Source organism: Crocuta crocuta, unplaced genomic scaffold (genome assembly GCF_008692635.1).
Source record: "Crocuta crocuta isolate KB4526 unplaced genomic scaffold, BGI_CrCroc_1.0 scaffold274, whole genome shotgun sequence".
Taxonomy (NCBI): Eukaryota; Metazoa; Chordata; class Mammalia; order Carnivora; family Hyaenidae; genus Crocuta; species Crocuta crocuta.
In genome coordinates, this window is record NW_027530222.1 from 2,749,825 (window position 1) to 2,768,313 (window position 18,489).

At 35.3% G+C, this 18,489-nt stretch overlaps 1 protein-coding gene across 2 annotated transcripts in view; it reads left to right on the forward strand.

Moving 5' to 3' along the window:
* GPSM2 (G protein signaling modulator 2) overlaps positions 1 to 18,489 on the forward strand; it is a 52,321-nt gene that overhangs the window by 895 nt on the left and 32,937 nt on the right. The window contains exons 1-2 of one of the 2 annotated variants that reach the window (XM_077765565.1): positions 8,723 to 8,865; positions 10,718 to 11,022. In XM_077765565.1, the coding sequence (XP_077621691.1) occupies positions 10,967 to 11,022 (56 nt within the window). In that variant the 5' untranslated portion in view covers positions 8,723 to 8,865; positions 10,718 to 10,966. Of the gene's footprint in view, positions 1 to 8,722; positions 8,866 to 10,717; positions 11,023 to 18,489 lie in introns of those variants that run through there. The other variant, XM_077765566.1, reaches the window with a different exon arrangement.

Sequence of the window (18,489 nt, forward strand, 5' to 3'; positions counted from 1 at the left end):
TGTTAATGTACCAACCCAGCTGAATTTTCAGGCTGCCACTTTAGGAGGGTGTGCGAAGATTTCCGGTCTGATAACCACCGCTGTGATTACCTCAGATAAAAACCACTTTTGCTAGGGTTGTCACTATTGGAGAAGCCGCTTTAGTTGATTTTTATGTTGCTTACTTCTACACAAAGGCACGGTCGCCGTCGGTTGACACGGGGATGTGTGAGGAGAGTGAGGGCTCGGGAGAAGGGCAGTCCCGGACCTCCTCTGCTTTACGCCTTACCATGTATTCATTCTGGCAAGCCCTTTCCTTCGGCTGTTCCTTATTTACAATATGAGAAGTGGAGCAGATACAAAGTAAAAAGTTGCTGCCGTAGAGATATTTCCCCCCCAATCTGCTTAAGCTAGAGCTGCAGTTTCGCTGTATTTTCTAATGTGATTAAGTCAGGCATGAAGTGTTAACAGATATTATATTTTAATATAAATTTCAGATTTGGTGCTAGGCTAATTACAATAAAGATAGCCTATAGTGATTTTTTGTAAATGGCCTTAAGCATAAAATGTGTCTGCGGTTTACCCAAACAGTAAAATTTTGTAATTCTCTGGAATTTGAAAACCAAAAACCTGATGTGGATTTAGATTAGTCTAATAATAGACATTTAAAAAATAATAACAGCTACTAACATTATTACTACTATACTTCATTGAGTACTTTCGTTAAGTACCAGAGCCAGGCACTGGGTTACGTACTTTATAAATCTGATCTCTCATCATCACAACACATGTTGGATAAGTGTCATTATGCCGAAACCAACTCTGAGAGTTTAACTAGCTCAAGATCATCTAACTAATAAGTCACTGTGCTAGGATTCAGACTGTGGCCTGATCCCAGAGCACTCGCTGTATTGCTTCTGTGCGACTGTTTAAATCTCCTCCAGATCTCTGGATTCCATTTGTAGGGACATAGTCCACTTTTAAGATGCCTGTAGGTGTTGTGTTTTGTTGATAACTATGCAGAAATATTTCAGTCTTTCTTTTAGGACAGCTGTCTTCCTTTTAGGACCTTTTAAATCTGTTACATTTTCAATATCCTTAATCATCTATTTTATAAAGACATTAAAAAATTGAGTAAAACTTTCCTGATGTATTCACATGAATATGAATATACTCTTTACTGTGGAGCAGATATGTATTAAAGCCCAGTGTTCTCACTGTTCTAGGGTTCTTTGCCACTTCTTAGCTCTTCTCTTCTTCTCAGGCAAGAAATCAAAAAAATTTGCTAAACATCAATTATGTGCAAACCAATTTGCTTGGTGTTTGTTGTGAGATGACAAGAGAAAACTTCCTATTCAGTAGTTGCTTCTGGAAGTTTAAAAAAAATTTTCTTTGAACTTTATTTATTTTATTTTGAGAGAAAGAGAGCAGTCGGGAGGGGGAGAGAGAGAAGTGGGAGAGAGAATCCCAAGCAGGCTCCCTGCTGTCAGCACAGAGAGCCCCATGTGGGGCTCAAATCATGACCTGAGCTGAAACCAAGATTTGGATGCTTAACTGACTGAAATTTTTCAGCAGATCCTAAGCAGCCTTTGAGCTGACAGCTGTGGGCCGGAAGCAGGGTTCCAATTCAGGAACTGTGAGATCATGATCTGAGCTGAAGTCAGATGTACAACCAACTGAGCCACCCAGGTGCCCCGCTTCTAGAATTTTTGAAGTATCTTTCTTCTTTCTCCGTGTTCTACCCTATGTGTTGCTACCAGTTATCTTACTAACACAGATCCAACTTTGTTATTCTTCCATTGAAAAAATTACAAGGTTAAATACAAGTCCACATACATATTCACAATCCCTAACACTTTAGTACTGTCTTAGACTTCTCTTTTCCTACTCCTAACCCAGTGTGCTTGTCCTGGGCACACAGTCTGTGCATTCCTACCTCCTTGCTTTTGCTTGAGCCATTTCCCTGTGACTGGAATGCTTTTCCTCCATTTGCCTAATAAGGTCTACCTATCCTTTAAGGTGCCGGCTGGATTCCTTGCTTCCAAAAAGCTTTCCCTGGTCCTCTTTATTTAGAATCATTCTAGGGGCACCTGGGTGGTTCAGTTGGTTAAGCATTGGACTCTTGTCTTCTGCTCAGGTCATGATCTCATGGTTTAGTGAGTCTGAGCCCTGAGTTGGGCTCTGCGCTGACAGTGCAGAGCCTGCTTAGAGTTCTGTCTCCCTCTCTCTCTTTCTCTGCCCCTCCCCCATTCATGCTTGCTCTCTCTTTTTCTCTCTCTAACAATAAATAAACCTAGAGAAAAAAAATAGAATCATTCTTCCCATATCTCATAGCATTACTGAATTGAATAATCACATTTTTAAATTTTTATTTATTTAAATTTAAATCCAAGTTAGTTAACATATAGTGTAATAACGATTTCAGGAATAGAATTTAGTGATTCATCACTTACATATAACATCCAATGCTCATCCTATGAATAATCACATTTTTCCCCAGGATAGTGATAACTTGTGGAAGAAGAAAAAGTTATATTTTCCTATAAAGAATTCTAAATTCAAACTCTCTAGCAACCCTTTTAACATTTTTAACCCTTGTGCATTTGAGATTTATTTCTGCTTAAAAATTTATTTGAAACCAGTTTTGCTTTTTTAAAGTCCTGTTAAGAGAGCTGGTTTGTTGTCACTTAACTCTAGAACAATGGCTAGTAGAAAGGACCACTCTGTTCTCTATTGAGTTTTTCATATATCTTTTGATTTAAGCTGATGACTGACCAACACTGATAGTACTGAATAGCTATAGGTCAATTATTCAGGTAACTTGGTTACCAGCTTTTCTATAAGTTGTGTTCTCCCCGTTCTGTGTATCTATCTCTTCTCTCTCTCTCTCTCTCTCTTTTTTTCCGGCACAGCAGTGTCTACAGAAAGCTACATTTATTTTTAATTTGTTTCTTTGAGCTCCAATTAATTGCATCATGGTTGTCCAAAATTTATATAGGCCCTAAAAATAAAACACTTAAATAAACATTTATTTATTTATTTATTAACAAAGAGATTACAGATCAGAAAGGGCAAGGACTAATATATGTACATGTAAGGATTTTGTTTTATTTTGGTAGAAATTGGGCTTAGTGTAAATTATCAGTGTTTTTGGATTGCAGACATATTCTGTGATCTCTTGGTCTTTTAACCTGAGTAGTCCTTTGGAAAGCACTGAATGTATAATTGGGAATGACGAAAATTTAGAATGTCTTTTTTCTCTCAGTCATCACTATGCCTTTTATAACTTTGGTATTGTAATACTTCTATGAATCCATTTTTATGTGTTTATAAGTGTTAACTACAAATCCCTTTCCTTATGTGTTTAATTGAAACTCTTGCAGAAGGTTCTTAATTTTACTAATACATTAAATGAACTATATTTAACCTTTTTTTGTAGGAGAGAAAATTAACATTATTTGTAAACTCTGGGCTTCAGTTTGATGAGAAATAAAACCAAGTAATAAGGAGAAAAATACTAATATTCTAATGAACATAACTATTCCTTTAGTTGAACATACCTATATTTTTAAATATAAATAATCTTGTTGGAGCATTACTTGTGATTCAGTAACTGCTTTGCAGGGAAAAAGGAAACCAAGATTGGGAATGTTAAATAAAAGCAATCTGTCTTTTGCCCTTGAAATTTTTAAACAACTATTTCATCCTCTTGAATTATTGTAATCACTGAGGATTGTAACTACAAAACAGCAGTTTTGATGATTGGTGTAGTCATTGGTATAATTCAGAGGGACTCCATGTATAATATAAAAATGGAGCCCCTTTCTAGTGTATCTCCCCCCAGAAAAATCTTCAGTATTCAACTTCTTCCTGATTTATCATGGCCTGCCAAACCAAAGACACTGAGTTTGCTCACGTAATAATTATTATATCCATAGTGCTTTGTGTACAGACTTTTGGAAACTGCCATTGACCCACAAACATTCAGCATTTCTTATCCAAATAGACGCATACTTGGTCCTTTCTCACTGTTTAACAACAATGCTAAGATCAAGGCTTGAAATATTCAAATCTTTTTCTTCTTCTACGTTATATTTTGTTTTAGTATTTATCTAATTTGAAATTTCATATATATTTGTATTTGGTTATCCACGGATAATTCATTGGACTCTTTAAATACAAATGTTCCCCATCAAAAAAGGAAGATTATGCAGAGTTGTTTAGAGTGGTGAGCTTTTAGTTGTAAACATTGAAAACCTGAAAAAGAATTCTTATTGTATATCGTTAAAATTGTTTAGATTATATTAGTCTGAAATGGTTGCATTTGTTGTTTTGCCATTTCTAAAGGCCATAGCTCTGGATGGAGATACACACACACACACACACACACACACACACACACACACATATACACATATATTTTTTTTGAGAGAGAGCGAGCGAGCATGACTGGGGGAAAGGCACAGGTCGAGAATCCCAAGCAGGCTCTGCACTGTCAGCACAGAGCCTGATGTGGGGCTTGAACTTACAAACCGTGAGATCATGACCTGAGCCAAAATCCAGAATCAAATGCTTAACCAGCTGAGCCATCCAGGCACCCTTGGATCATAGTATATTTTTTTAACCTGCCAAGAATAATAATGAGAGGGGTGTCTGGGTGGCTCAGTTGGTTAAGCATCTGCCTCTTGGTTTCGTCTCAGGTCGTGATCTTGTGGTTCATGAGTTTGAGCCTGACATTTGGCTCTGTGCTGACAGCATGGAGCCTGTTGGGGATTCTCTCTTCCTCTCTCTCTCTGCCCCTCCCCGCCTTGTACTCGCTCTCTCTCAAAATAAACAAACTTTAAAAAAAAAAAAAAGTAATAAAAATGAGAGTTTGAAATAGTGCCTTTAGCTTGCATAAATTGACATCTTTCATAATGACCTTGAGGATTAATTTCTTTTCTATTTTTTTTAATGTTTTATTTATTTCAGAGAGAGAGAGAGAGACAGCATGAATAGGGGAGGGTCAGAGAGAGAGGGAGACACAGAATCTGAAGCAAGCTCCAGGCTCTGAGCTAGCTGTCAGCATAGAGCCTGATGCGGGGCTTGAATCCCTGAACTGTGAGATCATGACCTGAGCCAAAGTCAGATGCTTAACCGACTGAGCCACCCAGGTGCCCCATGACCTTGAGGATTAATTTCAAATACACTTGGAAACCCTTCTGACTGGTGGTATACCTTTAAGATATAGATTTATTTGGAATCTAAAACCATTAATCTATTCTTTTAATTTTATTCTATTTATTTAGCTAATTGATAGTCACAAATAGCTCATTAGAAAGTTGTTATAATAAAATATGTGTTAATAGTTAGCAGTTACACTGTTAGCTATGCTTGTTTTCTAACTAACTTGGCCTAATATCTCACATTGATTGTTGCAGACTTAAAGATTAGCAATAAATTAAGACTTAGCTTTAATTGGAGTACTTATTTAGAAGTATGTATTTGCGTAAGGAAAATTTTACTCATACAGTTTTACAGCATAATCTGATAAATTTGCATTTCTCTAGAATGATAGAGCATAGAGTGATTTGCTTAACTAAACACTACGATTATTTCATTAATTTAGGATTTTGTAAAGTAATTTACATTTGCTATATATGACAATTATCAGTTGATACTAAAACCATGTTCAACACCATACATAGATATATATGGATACACACTTATAATCTTGAGTTATCTTTAGTTCAGAGTATTATATAAAAATTTGGTTATGATATTGGTTTAGAGATTGAGTATGTTGAAAAAAGAATCAGAACTTTTATGCATTGCTTTAATTTTTTCTTTCATTGCAATTTCTCTTTAATTTTGCCACCGACTTCTTATTGCAGGATTAACATTTAGATCTCATTGGTACTTTAATTAATTTTTAATGTAAGATGTGCAAAAATTCAGTAATGTCAGTCACTCAGTTCTACTTTTTTTAACCCTTCAGATTCTTACCCATTTATCAAATTTTATATGATTTCAGATTATCTCGTTTGATATCTTTATTTTTTCCAGCTATTATTTGTGAATATAGCACTCTACTGAGTACAAAAGTTTAATAGAAGTCTTACACTTTTCCCTCTTCAAAGTCTTAAGTATTCCATTTTCTCCCCTTGGAAGTATCCCTCTTCCAATCCAATTTGTCAGTCACTGCGCACTGCTACTGTTCCATCTACTTTGAAAATTGGAAATCTTGCATGCTCTATGTTACTGCTTGACCTTTACTTCTCTTATCTAGTCAGTGGCCGTTGTTTTTCATTTTTCTTTAGGTATTTTTAGCCACATTACCTAATCAAGTACCCAGCCATTCTAGGGTCTGACTTCCCTTGCTTTAGGCACTAATTTCCCATGTCATGTATTCTGATGTCAAAATAATTTTTCTTGCTTTAATTGGTTCCCTCAGCACCTGCCACACTAAAATCAAGCTCTGAACTCTTCTTTCTATTGGACTTTGTTTTGGCATCCTTTTTTATTATGTTCATTATTATGTGATGTGTATTTGTTATGACCGGTACCCTTAAGTCTAATATAAAAGAACTTCATTTTAAATGTGTTCTTGATTCTTTGTCCATATTTATCCCTGCCCAAATTTTTCTTTTTATGTTTTATTTATATCTGAGAGAAAGAGAGAGAGACAGCATGAGCAGGGGAGGGTCAGAGAGAGAGGGAGATACACAATCTGAAGCAGGCTCCAGGCTCTGAGCTAGCTGTCAGCACAGAGTCCTACAGGGGGCTCCAACTCACAAACCAAACCGTGAGGTCATGACCTGAGCCATGACCTGAGCTGAAGTTGGACGCTTAATAGACTGAGCCACACAGGCGCCCCCAGCCCAGATTGTTAAAGGGCTACTGTACCTGACTTGAAACATTACAACTGAAAGGGATTTGGAGAACTTGACTGTTGCTCCTTAGAGGGAATTATGAAGATAAAAGAATTTTAAAGAATTTAGATTATCCAACGTGGAGGCAAGAAAAGTAAGTTACATTTATTGCCTGATGAGAGTTACCAGTTTATTAGAGATACTTAAAGAATCAGACCAGAGGTTATTGTCATTTATGTTGGATAGTTTGAATAAACTGAAAGAAGGACAAAAGATAATACGTTTAACCGTGTATCCCCTATGTTTCCCCATCACTTAGTTTGTAAATATTTTACTGCTGATGGAGTAAAGCAAGGATAGGATTTATTGTTTACTCTGATTACAACTTTGGACAGTGCCTAGAAGTCCACCTAGCTGTGTAATGGGAATCTGCCTATTTTGACTTCTTAATCAGGTAATTAAAAGTGAGGCAATCAGAATTATATACTAGCTTATCTTCCAGTATGCTTTTGTCAGTTTTTAGCATATAGAAAAAAATTATTTCTTACTCTTTATTTCTGTATGATTAGACCAAAAGATGCTGAGAGTTTTTGTTAGCAGTGAGGTTTCGGGAGCATTGTTTTTTAAAACCTGAGAGATACTACTAAGCACATATATGTTCCTTGTGAATTATTAGTAATAAGTCTTAATGGAGATTGGAGGTTAAATTTGGTGACTACTTAATATTCTTTCAAACCTATAATTTTCATTCTATTTCCTGGTCCTGTCATTAAATTTTCTTATCCTAATGAACATAATTTAATATTTGTTACAGATTGTATTACTGTCATACTGGTAATATATAAACTCTGTGTTAACTATGAAGTGGGTTTGTTAGCCCTTTGTAATATAGAGCATAAATGAACACATTGTTACTAAATTGGTTAGAGAGTTCTTGCAGAATTAATCATTGAATCAAGAATTACTTGTTCAGTGAATAATTACAAGAAATGCTACTTCATTATGGAGATTGTAAATGAAAGAGTGACTTCTTTGGGGATACACTTCTTTTGGGAATAGTAAAACCGTGTTATAAATTGTCCTTACGGAAATGGTGAATAGCATTCTATCTTCTTGCCTATTTTAATTATTTTTAAAATGTGTCTCTATGCAATCTTAAGTAAGGTATTTCACAATTTCATTTATTTACATTTGTTAATTTGGCTGCATGTTTCCATTTTAATAAGTATGAAGTTAACATATTTTTAATGATTGCTAAAATTTGGAATTTCATTATCTGAATAAAATATTTCAACTAAATTATAACTTAATTTAATTCAAAATTTAATTTATTCTAGTACTTCACCTTCTGCCCCATTTTATAAATAACAGCCTAAATAGCCTAAACCGCAACATGGATAGGGGAAGACCTTTTGGTTGACAGTTTAGCTATAGTGTAACCTTGTGTACGTTGAAGCTATTGCTATTAATATCTACACTAATAGTGTTAATAGTGTTTTATTATTATTAAGGAGGCCAGTGAATTCTGAATAAAAGAAAAAGGGGTTTGTTGGATTGATAGCTGCTACCCTGTCTTTTCATCCATTCTTAAGACACTGCTTCTTTTGCTGGCCAAGGGAAAGATAAGAGGAATAATGTTTTGTGTTTTTTATGTGTCAAAATGGTTATTAATATGAAAACCTCATTTCCTCTGGGAAGCTTGTCAATATTCCCAAGGCTAGACCTTCTACCTCCTTCCTCCTCACAGATCCTCACTGCTCTGTTTCTACTAACCTCTCTCAAACTGTACTTGATTAACAAAGCAGTGGGTATGTGTGATTTAGAGTCTAGCTTATGTTATAGTTGAAATATTTATTTATAAAAGTTTATTTATTTTTGAGAGAGACAGAGACCAGCCTGAACGGGGGAGCGGGAGAGACAGAATCCCAAGCAGGTTCAACACAGAGCCCAAAGCAGGGTTCGAACTCATGAAACTGTGACGTCATGACCTGAGCCGAAACCAAGAGTCGGACTCTTAACCGACTGAGCCACCCAGGTAGTTAAAATATCTAAAATCTAAAATATCTAAAAGGATGCTATGTGGAAAAAGGAATTAGGCTTATTGGATGGCAGCAGAAGGAAAAAATGGATAGAAATAGAAAGATTCCTCAAAGTATGGAACAATTTTCTAAAAGGAAATTCAAAATTAGGATTAGCTGCCTCAAGAACTTTCTGGGAATGAGGTAGTAAAATGTTAGACTAATTGACCTATAGGGTTGTTTATAACATTGAGATTCCAGGACTTAATAATAATTGTGTATATGTGTGTGTATAAATTATGTCTATTTATATATACACATACATATATCTACTTTGTTTCTCTCAATTGTTACCTTAGAAGTTAAAGTTTATATATGATGTTCTATAGTTTCTCTGTGATAGATCTGGGTGTGGTATTCATTTTTATTTATCCTGTTTAGGACTTAGTGTGCTTCATCAATCTGCTAATTCAAATCTGTCTTCAATTCTGATTCATTCTGTCTTTATCACTGAACATTTTGCCTTTCTGTTTTTCCCATCTAGTATGATTATTAGACCTATGTCAGGGCCTCTCATTTTGTCTTCCTTTTCTCTGAACTGCTCTTCAGTATTTTTATCTCTTTATCTATTTGTGAATGTCTGGATAATGTCTTCAGATATTCTTCGAGTTCTCTTTAGCTTATCTGCTGTGCTGTTTAACCAGTACTTTGAGTTATTACTACCAATGTTCATAGCAGTACTTCAGTAATAGCAAAAACCCCAAAAATTACAATCCAAATGTCTATCAATAGCAGAATAAAAACATATTTGGTACACAGCAGTTAAAATATACAAACTGTAGTTATGTGCAACAAGATGAATTTCAGAAGCATAATGTTAAGTAAAACCACATAAAACTAAATGATATGATTTTTAGGCCTATATAAGCATTGTACTAAAGTTATAAAGACAAGAAGGGAATAATGAACAAAATTCAGTTTTGCGATCACCTTAGAGGGGAAAGGAAGGTGTGATGGCTTAGGTTGAACCACCCAGGAGACTTCAAAGACAGTGATAATATTCTTCTTTTTCTTAAAATTGGGTGGTGGTATATAAATATTATCTTATTCTATTATACACATATTTTCTATATTTTTTGTACTTAATAAAAACACTTTAAAGATCTTAGTAAAAATAGAATATACTTTGGGAACAAATGAATACAAATATAATCTAATGATTACAAATATCTTGAAGGAATAATTTTTTTTTTAATTTTTTTAAAAAATTTATTTCTAGGAGAGAGAGAGAGACAGCACGAGCAGAGGAGGGTCAGAGAGAGAGGGAGTCACAGACTGAAACAGGCTCCAGGCTCTGAGCTGGCAGTCAGCACAGAGCCCGACGCGGGGCTCGAACCCACGAACCGCGAGATCATGACCTAAGCAAAAGTCGGACGCTTAACCGACTAAGCCACCTAGGCGCCCCTTGAAGGAATAAATTTAAAGTTTGGATTTGACGTGTTCAAATAATTACTGACTTTTTATTTAACTTGTTATAATAGCAGTTTTTAAAAGCTTGGAGTATCATAATTTTGTCTTTAGATACTCTTAACACATTCTCCTAAATTTGTTTATAATAAAAATATTACATAAAATTATCATATTTTAAGAGAATTTTAAAAACTAAAGAACAGGTCTCAGATGAAATCATATATTCATATCCTTATTTAGAAGCTGTATGGTGACAGTTAAGCCCTCTGCTGTCTCTCCCCTGATTGACAGGACAGCAGTGTGTGGAGTTAGCTCTGTGATTATGTGCTGTTTGGAATTACGTTAGGTTATTGTTTGAAAATAGGACTTCAAGCAAAGCATCTTGTATTCCTTTTGCAGAAATGTTGCTGAAGTGCTGCTGAAAGGGCCAGAGATGCAAGGATTTGGGACACATTTTGAACCTTTAAGCTGTCTGACATTGACCTCCTTTCATTATTAATAAAGAAGAAGCAGGAGCTTAGGATGTATTAACACCAATTCATTAATATACTAACCGGACAATGTGCTGCAACAATTCTACATTGTAAAGAACTGGATTGGCTGAAAATAAAATAATTTCGTATTTTACTCAGCTTATAATATGACTCGATGGAGGAAAATTTGATAAGCATGAGGGAAGACCATTCTTTTCATGTTCGTTACAGGTAAGACCACTACTTTCTTAGTGGGTGGTTTTTAATCCTTATTAAACATGTATTTTGCTCTGGTCATTTCAAATTTAAATCTGAATATATTTAAAATATACTAGCTGTAGTTAGTATCTCCTGTAAACTACATTTTCTTTTTGTTGTGGTTGTTGTAAGATTTTATGTCCTTTCTATAGGAAAATAGTGGCAGAGATCAATTATATATTATACTTTATTAACATTTTGGGGAAGAATTTATGAATAGTTACTTTATATTTTGTAACTTATAATACAGATATAAAAATGAAATTTATTTCCAAATGTTTGAGGTAAAAGATGGATTTGTAATAGGATCAGATATGAATGACCTAATTTTTATGTTTCAGTTTTTAATGGTGATCTTTTATAAGTGAGCTTTTAAAAAAGTCGGTATCGTTGGAATGGGTGGGTACTTTCTAAACATGATAAACTAACATTTAGGAACAAAACAAAGATATCTGCGTTATTTATTTTTAAATTTTCTATTTATTTATTTTTGAGAGAGAGAGGGAGCACAAAGCGTGAGCAGGGAAGGAGCAGAGAGAGGGTGGGGGGACAGAGGATCTGAAGCAGGCTCTGCACTGACAGCAGAGAGCCCAGTGCGGGGCTCGAACTCCTGAACTGTGAGATCATGACCTGAGCTGAAGTCAGATGCTTAACTGACTGAGCCACCCATGTGCCCCCATTATTATTTAACATTTATTCTAGAAGTTCTGGTCATTGCACTAAACTATAAGATGAACATAAACATAAATATTAGAATGAAAGGCATGTAACTATTAGTAAGGTGATTAGAATACTAATAGATTCTTTATCATAGCTATCATAAATTAGTAGTAAATAAAAAAACTTGTAGTGAGGATTATTCAGCATATGTAATAAGTTGAAGGTGTTGGTTGCCAAATCCTAGATATCTTAACACATGGTTAGGAAATAGATGTATTGTACTTTGAAGCAGAATCGTGTTAGGGCATGGTGCCAAGGAAGTCTATATACGTAATATGAGGGTATTTCTATTAAAAATTAAAAAAGGTTTGAATAAAAGAAGTGGAGGACAGTCAACATAATTAAAATGAACTTTTAATATAACTCTACCCTATTGGGCATAGTTCCAGAAGTCTGGGAATTATCTTACATGTCTCCCCTCCCGCCACCCCCCTGCCCCTTCTCACTCCATGTATCCAGTGTAAAGTTATGTCAATTTTTCCTCCAAAATGTTGCTCAGATTGATCTACCCATCTGGATTCTCCTTATCACTGCTGTGGTTTAGGCCCCCATCATCATCTCTCTAGACTCATTGTATTCTCCATTCTTACCTCTTAGAAACCATCTTTTTAATTTGCCATTAGGGGGCTCAGTCTAAAAACACAGAGCTAACTGTGCAAATTCTGCTTACTCACTGTGATGCCTCCTGGTCACCTATAGGGCAGAGCCAAGCTTAACATAGTATACAATATCTTCCTTTTTCTAGCCTCTGTGTATTCCTTTGTTCTTACTTTCTTCCAGTCCTAACCTTGCACTTTGAGCTATGGATTCCTTTACATGTCTTGCTGTTCCATGTGTCTGTGCCTTTGCTCATGATGCACTCTATGACTTGAATTACCTACTCCTGGAAACCACTTCTAAACACCATAGTTTGGCTGTGTGCCCTTCATTTGCTCCCATGACATCTTTTGCATATCTCTTTCTTTGCATCAACTATATTAAAATTAATTGTATCTGTTTATATGTTTGTGAACTCTTTGACCACTCCCTTTGACCATTAACTTCCTTAGGGAAGCCATGATGCTTAGCATGTTATCTGACTCATAGTGCACATTTGATGGACTCTCCATTGAACTTCATTGGATATAACTATCAGTTGAACCTAGTAAGTAAGATTTTTGTCTTGCTAAACATTTTGAAGAGTGGTATACTTCTTAACACTGTCTAAGAGCAGCAGGTAAGGATTTCTGTGATAGAGTATAGGTCAGACATAGTTACATATTGGTATAGGACTTCACCAAAAGAAACTTAAAACTCTGTAACTATTTTTAGTAAGAATATGCCATGGGGTACTTGGATGGCTCGGCCAGTTAAACATCCAACTCGATCTCAGCTCAGGTTTTAATCTCAAGATTAAGTTCAGGTTTAAAACAACAACAACCACAGGGGGTGCCTGGGTGCCTTAGTCGGTTAAGCGTCCGACTTTCGCTTAGGTCATGATCTCGCGGGTTCGTGGGTTTGGGCCCCTCGTCGGGCTCTGTGCTGACTGCCAGCTCAGAGCCTGGAGCCTGTTTCAGAGTCTGTGATTCCCTCTCTCTCTGACCCTCCCCTGCTCACGCTGTCTCTCTCTCTTTCTCTCCTAGAAATAAATAAAACATTAAAAAAAATTTTTTTTAATTAAAAAAAATAAAACAACAACAATATGTCAAACAAAGCTTTAGCTTCATCAGTGCTTTAGGATCAGCATTCTGAATATTGATATGTATTCTGTATATTAGATTATTGTATAATTGCTGGTTATACTTTTTATTCTTTGTGTTAGGAGTCGTGGCCTAGTATAAATTATTACTCTACTCTGGTAAACTGGTAGCATGTAGTGTTTAAACATCTTGTTCTCTCATTGTGAAGGTCTTCATTCATCTCTGGAGACCTTTCTATGACACAGTGAGTTTGTAATTTTGAAATAGAATAATTTCTCTAGTTTCTCTAGTTTTGTATTTCTTTGAGAAATGTCTTTGTTCGTACGTACTTCAATAACTTTCATATTATAAAAATTAGACCATTGCACAGAAATTGTAAAGGAATACAGTTTTGGTGTTGAATTCTTCAATTTTGCTAGGTAAATGTAGTTGTTAATATTCTTTCCTGAAGAATAGTTTGAGGTCATGTGGAATGGTGGAAAGAGCACTGGGCTTAGAGACAAAGACAGGATTTCATTTCTCAGCTTTGCAATCCTGTGATCTTAATAGGTCACTCAACCTGTCTGAGCATCAGTTTCCTCTTTTGTATAATACCTATCTCAGAAGGTTATTTTGAGAATTAAATTTTAATATAATATGCAGTGAAATAACTTTTAAAACTAAGTTACCAATCAAAACTTAAATCTAAAGATAAATTTATACTACTTTCCCTTTCACAAGTAAACTAAAACAGATACATGTAAATAGAATAGATGAAAATTGTGGGAGGTAGGATTGGTAATGGAAAAGATCCAGGCCCAATTAGAACACTTAGAAGGTGGAACTAAGGTCTGTAAAGAGATTGGACTGCTCTAGAAGACAGCACAATGGAGAAGACACGAGGCACTCTTGCATTGAATCCTGAGTCCTCGGTCCCATTGTTTATTCTTAAATAGTATGTAAACCTACTGAGGGGAAGGTCGGATTAGAATGAACATAATCTGTATCAAATGTTTTAAAATGATGTAGCATTGAGGTTTTAATCCTCTTTTGCTTTCATTGATATACTGTGAACATAAGAAACCAAAATTAAGAACGTAAAGGAAAAATTTAGTGAGGAAGAAAAGTAAATAGTAATAATAATTAAAAACATAAAAAATTAAATTGAAGTGACAGGAGTTTGTGCAAAAAATGAGGAATTATAATTATAACTATAATTATAACATTTTGGCAAAAATGAAAACATTTCAGTTAAGTATAGTAGTTGTGTTTAGTTATTAGGAACGTACTTTCTTTGAGTCCACAAGAGTTAGGCCATTAGGAAGAATAAAAGAAACTTTGTATGTGGAATGTATTTTAATGGAGGTATTTTCCCAGTTTGTCTTCTACTCTGAGTGTGTTCTTTGTTTCCAACCCAGCTGGTAAACAAATGAAGTAATTCTATTCTCTCATAGAGACAGGATATGAAATTTACTTTCTCTCTTACTATTTAATGATCTTTTAAAAAATTTATAAACCAACCTGCCTTGACTATTATGCAGTTAGATATATTCGATTAAGGTGTTGGAGATTTTGCCAAAATATTGACTTCTTTTCTAATAAAACATACCAGAGCTACAGTATATCTCAGAATTAATCATAAACTAGAGATTTTGGGACTTTATTTTGGGAATTCGTTACGGAAATGACTTTTCTAAGGTAGTTTCTCCTAAAGGGCATTCTTCCTTCATGTGGACTTCAGAGACAGCTGCGTGGCCCACAGGGTTCCAGTTTGCTGTCACTGTTTCTCATGGAATTATCTAAAATGTCTTTTTAAAAATTTGTAGCTCTTCTGACACTATTCAGTCTGTAGCTAAATTTTGTTACATACATCATTTGGATTTATGGTTCCAGTATAATGTTGCGTAAGTTTCGATCCAGAAAGTCAAATATTTGTGATGCAGATATTTATTTGAAGAAGACACATCTCTGGTTTATATGAATATAGGCAAATACGTTGTAAACTTCCAATTTTTACATGTCTTATCTATGAATAGCCAATTCTGCCTTATCCCTAATTTTCCTGGCCAGCCAGCTAATCATCCTGAACTGATGTTGCTGCTGTATGTAACTCATTCTCTACCTCTCCTTCAGTGAAATCATGTGCCATTATTAGTATTCCATTGTACAGTGGTGTATAATTTCCTTTAATACTCTGTTGATGGACATTTAAATTGTGTGTGTGTGTTTTTGTTTTTGCTGCTGTGAACATCCTTTCACATATATACTCTTGAATTTGTGTGTACGTATAACTTAAAGATCAGTTCCTACCAGTGAAATTGCTCAATGTATAATTTTCATAGATAATTAGAATCATGCTTAAGTTAAAAATTTTTAATAAAGGGGTGCCTGAGTGGCTCAGTCGGTTATGCATTCAACTTCAGCTCAGGTCATGATCTCACAGTCTGTGGGTTCAAGCCCCGTGTCAGGCTGTGTGCTGACAGCTCAAAGCCTGGAGCCTGCTTCAGTCTGTGTCTCCCTCTGTCTCTGCCCCTCCCCCACTCTGTCTCTCTCTCTCTCTTTAAAAATAAAGACATTAAAAAGTTTTTAAACATTTAATAGAAAAATTATTTTATATGTAAAACTATCTTTTCCAGTTTTTTTCCTATGGTAATTCTTGACAGTTCAGTGGTTTTAGTTTTCAGGCCAATAAAGACACCTAGTTGAGGTAGCTAATTTAGCAAAAGAACCTTTAATAAAATCACATTTTTTACATAGTAGTCTTTCACTACCTCATTTCTCTTCATACACAAAATACAACAATAACCTTATAAAACTTTAAAAATAATCTTTCTTTATGAAGTCTCTAATTTTCAAAAATATAGTTTTAAAGGGCAGTTTTTACTTGTGAAAGATGAAAATTGGTTTTATTAATTTGAAATGACATGAAATATAAATTTAGCAGGGGTGCCTGGGTGGCTCAGTCAGTTAAGTGTCTGACTTTGGCTTGGGCTGTGATTTCATGGTTCATGAGTTTGAATCCCACATGCGGCTCTGGAACCGCATGTGTCTCCCTCTCTCTTTGCCCCTACCCTGCTTGCAGTCTCTCTCCTCAGACATAAATAAACATTTAAAAATTTTTATGAATAAATATAGCAAAAACTTAAGTTTTCTGATTTAACTGATTAATTTTTCCATGTGTTTTAGCTCTTCCTTTGTATATAATTGGTCTAATATTGAAGCAAAATGTTAAATAGAGGTTCACTTGCATTATTTTGCCTAAATCCACTAAGTGGGGGTGAAATCACTTGTCTCATTGTGATCATACAGTATTCCATCACTTAATTATTTGAATTATAAAAAAAGGATAGCTGGATGTAAAACTTGAAAAATACCTATCATAGATAACTACATAAATCTGTTTATTCCTAACCAAAAGTCTGCTTTGAACCTTTGCACTTGGCTCTGTTAATCTTAGTCTAGACTTTTCTCTTAGCTTTATCAGATTTATTTTCCACTTTTGCAATTCCAATTTAATTTATGGTTTTAAGGAACATTGAAGTTTTATAAGCTAAAAGATAGTATCCGAAGAAACATGTTAATTGGCCTGCTACTAGAAATACAAAAGTATAATCCTATTTGAATGAATTTAGGGCGAGCTGTGGTTTAATTTCTATTTCTTGTTAAAGGAGTAATTCTCAACTCTGGCTTATATGTTGGAATTACTTAGGGGTATTTTAAAAATACTATGAGCCATACCTCATACCCAGAGAGTGAGACCCAGCATTGAGAGCTTTAAAAGACACTCCATATGAGCTCTGTTGGGGTGCAGCCAGGATTAGGAATCACTGATCTGGGGGCGCCTGCGTGACTCAGTTGGATAAGCGTTCAACTTCGGCTCAGGTCATGATCTCATGGTTTGTGTTCGAGCCCCATGTCGGGCTCTGTGCTGACAGCTAGCTAGCTCAGAGCCTGGAGCCTGCTTCGGATTCTGTGTCACCCTTTCTCTCTGACCCTCTCCTGCTCATGCTGTCTCTCTCTTTCTCTCGCTCTCTCAGAAATAAATAATAACATTTAAAAATTTTTAAAAAAGGAATCACTGCTCTGCTAGAGTTGGTCAAAGCTAATTCCAGTAAGGAGTAATTTCATGCTGCTCACAAAATTAGAATGCTTGATAAGTTCAGTCAGAGTTTTCCAAAGGGTGATATGTGTACCACTGGTGTTACATGAGGTAATTTTTATTTTTTTATTTTTATACTTTCATATTTGTTTTAATGTGCATTAGAAAATATAAGTATCACATCAAACTCCTCACAGTTCCATGGATTCTGCTTTGAAGGCAGATTTTTAAAAATTACAAGTGCCAATTTCAAAGAAATTTGCCAGATTATAGAAACACACAAGTGGATGATTATGTAAAATATAGACATATATATTTCTGGCTGAAATCATTAAAATGTTGAAGAAACACAGTGGCAACTTTGGTAAAAGGCACCTACTATAAAATCTAGGATTAGAACCTAAAGTATCAGTGCTTTTTCTCCCAACATAGATTTACAATAACTTAATTCTTCTGGCTTTTAAAAATCCAGTGACAGACTTTGAGAATTAGAATTTCTGCAAATCTTTAAATTACTGCTTTCTAATGTAAAGTTTCTTGTCACTTAGTTTTCTTGCAGACATGTGCCTTATAGATCAAAATACTTTGCTCCTTTGTTTTTCTGAGGTATAGATAATACGTGGTGGTAAGGGCAGAAAGGAGTGTGTGTTTGAGACAGAGAAAGAGATATGGGTGGTAGGAGGTGATGTACGGGTGAGTAGATCACTTAAATACCTGGATAGAGAAGAGTATTAATTTAAAACCTCACCTCCCTTGGTACCCGTTTTCTCCCCACACTCTGAGGAAGTCCAGAAGTCTGCCACAACTCAGAATACTTTAGGAAACACTACTTTAGGTTCTCTCATTGGTGAAGTGGGTTGCTCTGGGTGGGCCAATTAAAATGGGCTCCATATAGAGGTATTTAGCTATCCTATATAAAAGAGCTCTGGGGCTCAAAGACATTTGATTAGGCAAATTAGCTCA